This window comes from Penaeus japonicus, unplaced genomic scaffold (assembly GCF_977035675.1).
Source record: "Penaeus japonicus unplaced genomic scaffold, GWHDUDI00000001_assembly GWHDUDI00000018, whole genome shotgun sequence".
Taxonomy (NCBI): Eukaryota; Metazoa; Arthropoda; class Malacostraca; order Decapoda; family Penaeidae; genus Penaeus; species Penaeus japonicus.
In genome coordinates, this window is record NW_028234420.1 from 28,871,576 (window position 1) to 28,881,575 (window position 10,000).

Here is a 10,000-nt window from a genome sequence, read left to right on the forward strand (position 1 = left end):
AAGGAAGTCAGACTCCGCGGAAGCGAACACAATGAAAAATAAAAATAAAACATGAATGTCGTCTTCTTTAAATTTCTACAGTTTTAATTTACCTTTAAAAAACTTTGCCTGAAACACAACACAGACGAAGAGAGTGAGAGAGAAAGAGAGAGAGAGAGAGAGCGGCTCTTGGCAGCGCGATGTCTATGTACATTTGTGACCAGTAAATCATTTTTTTAAATTATTTCTTTATGTACACAGCCGAAAGCCCTTATTACATGTGCACATTATCTCGGTTGGGACCTCTGCTTACATCTTTTGTGTGTGTTTAACTGTCCTATTAATTCATTTGGATTCATTACCACGCATGTCACTTTTTTCTTTTAGTCAGTGTTGTTACAAAGTCAGAGACAGAGGACGAAGAGGAGAGAGGTAGACAGGCATGTATGCTGAGTAAAAATAAGATTTTTTTTTTCTTCTTCTTCTCATTGGAGGGAAATTTAAGTTAAGGAGATCAAATTTAACGATATTCAAGTCAAGAGAGAAAATGCAACTCAAAAGACGAAAGAGAAAATAAATCGGAAATTAAGATGGCGGGAAAAAGCCCTAAAATCGGATTCGTCAAAAAAACAAAAGAAAAACGATATTCTAAAACGAATTATAAAAGGAAAGAAAAAAATAATAACTTCCGATAGCGATGATTAAAATTACCTATAAAAAAACATACTTAATCGAAAAATCCAACTCTTATAATTATATTATTTTGATTGTCTGTCTGATCATACCTTTACTGAGTATCAAGTATGTCAAAGCTGATGAGTTGGAGAGTTGAGTCAGCGAATAAAAGAAAGGCTAAACAGACACATTTGATAAAGAAAAGAAAAACGAAGAAATAAAAAAAAAGACATTGTACTTAGTTCAATATTCGTGGGAAAAGAAATGGTAGACTGAGATATATCTGCGTCGAGATGTGTGGGGAAAAGTGTAATGGAAAAGCTAATGAATGTTTTTCTTAATGTAAATCAAAGTAAAGTTTGTTTCTCGATTTCTGAACACAAAATTCCATTCTTATACGGATTATAAGAACTGTGTCAAAATTTTGAAATAATTTATTTTCTTATACTTACTCAAATTCGAATTGCCATTTTTTTCAAAAGGTAAAACAACAAGAATGAAAACAGAAAATGATCCAAAAATAAAGTTCTAGAATTTACCAATACTTGGGTTTACCAGTCATGCCTAAGTATAAAATAAGGTGATTCGCCTGTCTTGTATGATTACTGTAGATGTTGTTTGCCTCCAGATTCCTACAAGCAAGTAAGTGTATGTCGTGCTTTAAGGGTACCTGATCTTGTTTTGTTTTTGTGTATTCTTTTCATCTTGTCATGTGTTGAGTGATATGTCTTTTTTTTTCTCATTTCCTTTATCACTTCCTATGCTCTATATCTCTCCCACTCCTATTATCATTGGTCATAGTGGTTCTAACTGTCTCTTTTTTTTTCTTCTCTCCATCTTCAAGAAGTTGACTTGACTCAATGTCTATCTTCAGTCATTGCTTGTCCCTGCTTTAGTGTTGCTTATGCGGTCCAAACTGCGAATTAAGCTTATCAAATGTATTGCTTTTACTTCTCTGACCTACGTCCCACGATACAGTTTCCTTTTTGTCACTTTTGTCTTTTTAAAAACATTTCGTGTTTGTGACTGGACGGTGTCTAACCATTTCTGGGTTTGGTAAGTGTGTTTTGGAGTGATCGGTTTTGATCGGTTTTCCGGTTTTATGTTGCATGACCTCTTCTTACTAGTTGTGATTGGTCAGTCAGTCAGTCGTCCCTACCGAGTGCACAAGATGGCAACCCAAGGCCCTTGTCTACTACTAGTACACCAGCACAGCTCACACACACCCTCTCAGCACGGGTACCTCCACCCAAAGCCAGGCACACACAGCAAGCTTCAATGACTTTCGTGTCAGGACTTGTTTTAAACATGTTTTTGAAGCCTGACCATTGGCTGGAGCTTGTTGTGTTACCCCCAGCTGCCTTGAGGGAGTCACCGCATGGAGCATGACTCAGACATGCAAACCTAGAAAAGTTTTATTCTTTTTTTTTTTACGTAATGTGCCGTCCTTTCTCTTTTTCCTACAAAATATTGCACTTCTTACAAAAAAAGAAAACAAATTAACTACAGCATCTTCACACAAAATGAAATCTATGTCTTTATGTGAGAAAAAAAATGTTCGACTTACAAAGCCAATTTACATTAATATTCAAGATACCAAAGTCGACATATACAAGCCAATGTTAGCCTCAACACTCGCCTGCACTCTGGTCAGGCTAGCTTCTTGCAGGTCCTTGTGGCAGTCTGCATATGCTTTAAGTCACACCTTGCACTCAACACTAATACTTCTGACATAATGACTGATTAACCCGTAAGATGCAGTTAAACTTTGGCAGGCGCAAAGACAGCCACGATTGTCAGAGAAAAGGAAGAAACATAATAAATACTATTTAAAGAATAATAAAAAAAATGAAAGATCTTAATTGCGATAATCTTGCAGTATGTAACCTGGTTGTAGTTACAAGGTAAGATATATCAAACCACTGAGTTAGAAAAAAATCAGTAGGCCTACCATATGAGCAAATAAGGCAGTGCAACACCTCAACATATATATCACCCTATTTATTTAAATGCCAAATGAAAGAAACTCCGTCACCCTTGCCGCTGACGCTTCGCCCTACAAGGGGAAGCTCCGACAAGGGCAGAACTGAAGGCCTTAACGTACATATTCTAAGGGGTAACTCAAAAAGAAGGAGAGTTCCAATCGTGTCTTCATCCCAGCCTAGAAAAGCCTGTGACTTGGCCGGGTTACACACCAAGCTCTGCCTAAACCAGGTATTTTGGCAGCGTCTCCCCGCCTGGGCAGCGTGGCCGGCCGCAGCAGCACCAACGACGCACGCACGAACACCACCTGCTGCGTCGCCTCCCGTCGCTCCTTGAGATTCCTCGAGTAGAAGGGGCCTCTCTGCACGGCACGCGGCTCCTGGCCTGGCCTGTCCTCGTCCTCTTCCATCTCCTCCTGCTCGTCCTCTTCTTCGCCCTCTTCCTCATTTTCCTCTTCTTCCACCTCCTCTGCATCACACTCCTCCTCCTGCAAGGAAAGCGGACATCGCCCATCATCGGCAGGACCTCCTCCGATGACGAGCACGGTGACTCCGGACTGGGCGCCTGGCCAAGGGCCCGCGATCTCCCTCCGAGACTACCTGGCGAGGCGAGGCGGAGGGAGGATGGGAAGGGAGAGAGAGAGGGGGGCCTCTCCACTCCCTCCCTGTTCGCCCTGGCCCTGGCGCAGACGGCCGGGCATCGTGGCTCCCGGGCATCATGGCTCCTCTATGGGTGGGCGGGTGCTGGGCATGCGCGCGAGGCACATTCCACACGTAGAGGATGAGGGAGGGAGGGAGTGATGGAGTGATGGAGGATTGGAGGGATGGAGGGAGGGAGGAGTAGGGGACCAGTTACCAAGTCCCCCTCGTGCCCCCCGATTGTGCCCTCGGGTCCTGCCCTCTGAGGACAATGACTTCGGGGTTCATGTGCGTGAGGGAGTTCCGGTTCCGAAGCGAGTGGTTCTGCACCGGCCGCTACTGTCGTCAACGCTTCCTGCTTGCTTCCTGCTTTCTGCTTCTGCTTGCCCGGACCTACAGAGCTTTGCGTTTAGTAGAGAGATCGAGAACAGTGAAATGGCAGCACTTTTCCGAGTGGCTCTTTCGGATTAGGACAAATAGTCTGGCGTAAAATGTAACTCTTTTTCTCTTCCTTTCCAAAAACGACGAAGTTCACACTCTCGGGTTCGTTGAATCGATTACCTTTCCCATCATTGTGCTAAGTAAAAAACTGAGTATAAAGTCTCCTGTCCCCGTCGCGAGTCCCGGGGTTTTGATTGCATTAGCAAACCAAGAGGCTGACTGCGGGGGTGGCCGGGGGAGGGGGCGGGGGGGAGAGAGGGAGGGAGGGTCCGGGCGGTTTCCCGCGCCCGAAAGCCCGACCGCCCGCCGCCCGCGCACCGCCCTTTTGTGAACAAGGCGAGATCATAGAGAAGTTGTAATATCAACCGAGTGACCTGCGGGCGCCCGTCCGACCCAGCCGCGGGCGAGGGGGGGCGGGGGCATGCCCGGCCGCCCCCCTCGCTCGCCGGGAATAAATAGGGCGGCGGAGGGCGGGCGCCGCAGCACAGCACTAAGCCTAGGGTGTTGTCGCCCGCGGGCCGTGCTCGACTAGTGGGTGTGGGCGGCGTGGGCGGCGGGGCGGCGTGGGCGAGTGTCCCGCCTCACACACCGCCCGCCGCCCGCCGCCGCTCACTGTGCTCGCGCCCAAGACTGCGACAATTGCACTTTGGTCTGGTGATATGTGAGCGGCCCGGCCGCCTGCGGGCGTGGCGGGGGGGAGGCCGCACCACTGGGCGTAGAAGGGCGTCCGCTGCGGGCGGCGGCGGCGGCTCAGGTGACCGGGTTGGTGATCTGCGGCAGCTTGGTGTGGTGGCGCGGGTGCAGCGTGGTGGCGCCGCCGTCGTCCGTGATGGTTGCGCGCAGCTTGGTGGCCGACGTGGCGATGGTGTTGAGCTTGGCGGCCGACGAGGGCGTGCGCGACGACGACGACGACGAGGGCGTGCGCAGCGTGGAGGCCGGCGAGTCGCTCTTCTCCGAGGGCGGCTTGGGCAGGCGGCGGCGCAGCCAGCCGTGGCGCAGCGCCTGGTTGGGCGTCATGCGCGTGGCGGGGTCCCAGTCGAGGCAGCGCTGGATGAAGTCGAGGAAGAGCGGGTCGTTGCAGCCCTTGAGCGCCGTCTGCAGCGCCTTGGAGCCGGGCGGGCCGCGCGGCTTGCCCCGCCGCGAGTGGCCGCCGTGCAGGATGGTGGAGCCGTCGGGCAGCGTGCGCGTCACGCAGTAGCGCGGGTAGCCCTTGCTCGTGATGAAGTTCTTGGCGCGCTTGCTCTGCTCCAACAGCTTGGCGGGCGGCATGCCCAGCAGCTCGATGATGCACGCCAGCTGGTCCGCCTCGTCCTGCCGGCACAGAGACACGTTAGGAGACCGATCATCAACGGCATACGGCAATTAGCTCACATTAAGAAAATTAGCATCTTTAGGACGCCGTCTAGGTGGCTTGTGTCCAATGAAAGCAGTTAATAGAATAAAAAAATGATGATTAACTCTATCTATACTATCAGATATTTCAAATGATATATACAACCTTCTAAAGTAAGATGGATATTTGACAACATTAGCATTTCAGGTCATTAGATACTATGGGTATATTTCACTAAAATACAAGGATGAGGATTAAGATGACAATCACAATATCACAATAATAATGATGACAATGGTAATGATTACGACTATGATCATAATAACGATAACAAGAATACGAATAAAAGGCTTAGAAATGAAGGGACTGGACTACATCTTCCTGAACCCCCAAACCCTCAACCATGAGACCTCTAACAACTCAAAAGCCCGAGAACCCGTTACCCTAAGACCTCAAGAACCCCAAGAACCCGAGAACCTAACACCTCAAGAACCCCAAAGAACCCAAAACCCTAAAACCCCAAGAACCCAAAAGAACCCGAGACGCTTAACACCTCAAGAACCCCAAAGACCCCGAAACCCTAAAACCTCAAGAAGCCCAAAGAACCCGAAACCCTAAATTTAACCTTAAGAACCCCAAGAACCCTCGAAGCCCCCAGCACTAACCTCGCCTGGCAGGAGTGGGTATCCCGTGAGCAGCTCGGCGAGGATGCACCCCAGGGACCACATGTCGATGGCCATGCCGTACTTGGCTCCCAGGATGACCTCAGGGGCGCGGTAGAACCTGCTCTGGATGTACGTGTAGACTCGCTGGTTCTCGTAGCAGGAGGAGCCGAAGTCGATCACCTGTTGGGAGAGAAAGGAAAGGGGTAAGTTTCCTGGTTTCTGTTTTCTTTTTTTTTTTTTCTTTTTTTCCTTTTCTTCTGCGTTTTCTTTATGATGTGGGGGGAGGGGGGATTTTTTCTGTGGGGGAGAGAAGGGGAAAGGGTACGTAAGAGGGAGGGAGGGAGGGAAAGGAGAGGAAGGAAAGAGAAGAGAAAGAGCCATAGACAGACACACAGACAGACATCATCACCGATCTAAAGCAGCCGTAACAAGCCGTGACTACAATTCCTCTCCTCCGACGCGACATTCCTTCCCTCTCTTTCCCCTCAACCAAAACACTCCGGTCGAGGCAGCGTGCCAGCATCCCCCCCCCCATCCCTCTTCGACAGGCCGCCAGCAGACAGGAGGAATTTTTGCTCAGACGTCGACAGGCCCATTAAACCATCTGTCTGTCTATCTGTCTGTCTGTCTGTCTGTCTGTCTGTCTGTCTGTCTGTCTGTCTGTCTGTCTGTCTGTCTGTCTGTCTGTCTGTCTATCTATCTACCTGTCTGACTGCTTGTGTCTATCTCTCTATGTCTCTCCTCGCGTGGTTTCTGCATATTAGTCTTTGCTGCAAGTTAGTCACTCAGTTTTTCTTTGAAATAACAAAAATATACCGCAGACGCGAGCAAGCACATGCGGACATAAACAAGCGCGCGTGTGAATATATACAAACCAGGAGACCTCCATCGTTACATACACGCACTAAGCACAAACGCGCACATACACTCCCTTCCTAACACACTCACACGCACTAACTAACACACGCATACGCCCCCCTCCTCCTCACAACACAACCCTTTCTACACTTCAGCCCCTCCCTCTCCTCCATCTTCACCCCTCACACTGATTCTCTCTTTCTCTTTCTCTTACTCTTTCTCTTACTCACTCACTCTCTCTCTCTCTCTCTCTCTCTCTCTCTCTCTCTCTCTCTCTCTCTCTCTCTCTCTCTCTCTCTCTCTCTCTCTCTCTCTCTCTCTCTCTCTCTCTCTCACTCACTCACTCACTCACTCACTCACTCACTCACTCACTCACTCACTCACTCTCTCTCTCTCACACACACACACACAAACACAAACACACACACACACACACACACACACACACACACACACACACACACACACACACACACACACACACACACACACACACACACACACACACACACACACACACACGTTTTAAGTAGCAAGGCAAGCCGGGAGTCCCACGAGACAGAAACAAAGAAGGAACTTGATTTGAACATCATTACCAGGCTCCAGCGGGACCTTCTTGCTCTCTCTCTCTCTCTCTCTCTCTCTCTCTCTCTCTCTCTCTCTCTCTCTCTCTCTCTCTCTCTCTCTCTCTCTCTCTCTCTCTCTCTCTCTCTCTCTCTCTCTCTCTCTCGTTTATTTCTCTTTCTCTTTCTCTTTCACTGTCTCTCTCTTTCTTTCGCTCTCGCTCTCTCTCGGCGTTCTCTGCTTTCAAGCTGCTTGCCGCGTTTAATGTGAATCCTGCGCCCGCTCCTTGCATGCACTTATGAAGGCAAATAGGGTGCAAGGAGGATGTTTTTTATTTGTTTTGTTTTTCCTGTATTTTTTTCTGTTTCTTTTTTTCTTTATTCTTTCTCCCCTCTCTTTTTTCACCCTTTTTTTGTATTAGCTTTGTCTGTCTCACCCTCTCCCTCTCCCTCTCATTCTCCCTCTCCCTCTCCCCTTCCCCCTCCCTCGTTCCCCATCCCCATCCCCCTCTCCCTCTCCCTTCCCCTTCCCCTCCCTCTCCCTCCCTCGTTCCCCATCCCCTTCTCCCTCCTCTCTCCTTCTCTCTCTAAATGCTCTAGAGATACGAACTAGACAGACATTTTTCTCCACTGCTTTCAGACGGATGGACACCTGTCACTCAAACAGGACAGACAGCCAGTGAAGAGAATGCTTATCTTACGATGAAGAGTAAACAGTACACACGAATAATACGATGCACTCGGGTGTATGGGGATGGATCCTACATTGTGTTTATGTGTATCGTAAGTTTCTAGGTGTGTGTCTTTCGTGTTACCTTTTTTTGTATCGTTATGGTAATTCATTTATTTCTAGGGTTGATATCTCTTTGAGTTTGTGTTAGATTTGGTTCTTGTTAGATACTTTGGAATTGGAGTTTGGACGGAAGGAGATATATATCTATGATGATTTGATTTCCTCGTTCGAGAGTGAATGAGGGAGTGAGTGTTTGTGTGTGTTTGTTTGTGTGTGTGTGTGTGTGTGTGTGTGTGTGTGTGTGTGTGTGTGTGTGTGTGTGTGTGTGTGTGTGTGTGTGTGTGTGTGTGTGTGTGAGAGAGAGAGAGAGAGAGAGAGAGAGAGAGAGAGAGAGAGAGAGAGAGAGAGAGAGAGAGAGAGAGAGAGAGAGAGAGAGAGAGAGAGAGAGAGAAAGAGAGACCTAACCAAACTAGATAAACTAATAACAGAAATCAAAACACCCCCCAAAACAACCACCATCTTCCCACTCTTCCACCCACCCACTAAAACCTCCTCCCCAACCGACCCCCAACCCCCACTACACCATCCATCCATCCCACCCATACCCCCTCCCTCCCTCAATCCTAACCCCCTACCACAACCCCACCCCCACCAGTGCGAGCCTAAGGCCTTGCTACCCGCCTGACCTGGAAGGCAAACCGTTTTATTTATAGCATGAAGACCTCCGGTAGCCTGGTATATATCCAAGCACACCACCTTTAATGCTAAAGAAATAACGTATGTTGCCTGATGCTGTTGTTAGGTGCAAGCAAGCAAAGCAAGAAAAGCAAGCAAGCAAGTAAGCAACACCAATGACATTAGAAAAAGAAAAGGTATTATTAAGAGGTTTTTTAACACGAATGATTTCAATACTTACTGATTAAACAAGAAACTGCTTAACAAGAAGTTCACACAAGCAAAGAAAACGCGCAAACGGATATGTCTTAACAAAGGCTTAACCACCAACGTCTTCACGAAGGAGCAAGGAAATTCACAGGAAAACAAACAAATAAATAAAAAATAACAGACTACAACACATCGCAGGTTGAACTCGGTGCCGCGGAGGAGGGGGGAAATAAATCCGTTTTCACCACAGTGTAAAGATAACAGTTGTATATCACGAGTGCTTGAGGTGAGGGGGAAGGGGGGTATCTTCTTCTTCTTCTTCTTCTTCTTCTTCTTCTTCCTCTTCTTCTTCTTCTTCTTCTTCTTCTTCTTCTTCTTCTTCTTCTTCTTCTTCTCCTTCTCCTTCTCCTCCTCCTCCTCCTCCTCCTCCTCCTCCTCCTCCTCCTCCTCCTCTTCCTCTTCCTCTTCCTCTTCCTCCTCCTCCTTCCTCCTCCTCCTCCTCCTCCTCCTCCTTCTCCTTCTCTTCTCCTCCTCCTCCTCCTCCTTCTCTCCTCCTCCTCCTCCTCCTCCTCCTCCTCCTCCTCCTCCTCCTCTTCTTCTCCTTCTCCTTCTCCTTCTCCTTCTCCTTCTCCTTCTCCTTCTCCTCCTCCTCCTCCTCCTCCTCCTCCTCCTCCTCTCCTCCTCCTCCTCCTCCTCCTCCCCTCTCCCCCTCTCCTCCTCCTCCTCCTCCTCCTCCTCCTCCTCCTCCTCCTCCTCCTCCTCCTCCTCCTCCTCCTCCTCCTCCTCCTCCTCCTTCTCCTCTTCTTGCACCCTTTTCTCGTCTTCCTTCTCCTCCTGATTATAACCATCATCCTAATCCTTCTTTGAACGTTCTTTTCCTTTCTCCCCCTTCCAGCTTCCTCGTCTTGCTACCTGATAATCTGTTGACTCAGGTGCCCACCTGGTACCCACCTGGTACCCACCTGGTGCCCACTTGCCCACTCTCTCCTTCCCTTTAATGCACAGTTGCTGCCTATCCTTTATTTTTTCTTCTATTATTTTTTCTTTTACTTTTTTTTAAACAAATCTTGAACGAAAAGGCAAGCGAGTATAGACCTTATCTACTTGTTCCATAGAGACGATTTTACGATGTCGATTACCTTTCTTTCCCCCGTCTTGCAATCCTCAACCTATCCCCTCCATCCTCTCGGTTATTTCAGGCTAATATGATTCTTATTTCCTTACGGAATAAGGTCTATTCTTTTCTT

At 48.2% G+C, this 10,000-nt stretch overlaps 1 protein-coding gene across 1 annotated transcript in view; it reads right to left on the minus strand.

The window, feature by feature from the left end:
* LOC122253430 (dual specificity tyrosine-phosphorylation-regulated kinase 2-like) overlaps positions 1-10,000 on the minus strand; it is a 194,191-nt gene that overhangs the window by 1,129 nt on the left and 183,062 nt on the right. The window contains exons 2-3 of the mRNA XM_043016499.2: positions 5,715-5,894; positions 1-5,027 (exon numbers count right to left, since the gene is read on the minus strand). The exon at positions 1-5,027 is cut by the window's left edge and continues 1,129 nt beyond it. Of these exons, the coding sequence (XP_042872433.1) occupies positions 4,467-5,027; positions 5,715-5,894 (741 nt within the window). The 3' untranslated portion in view covers positions 1-4,466. The remainder of the gene's footprint in view (positions 5,028-5,714; positions 5,895-10,000) is intronic.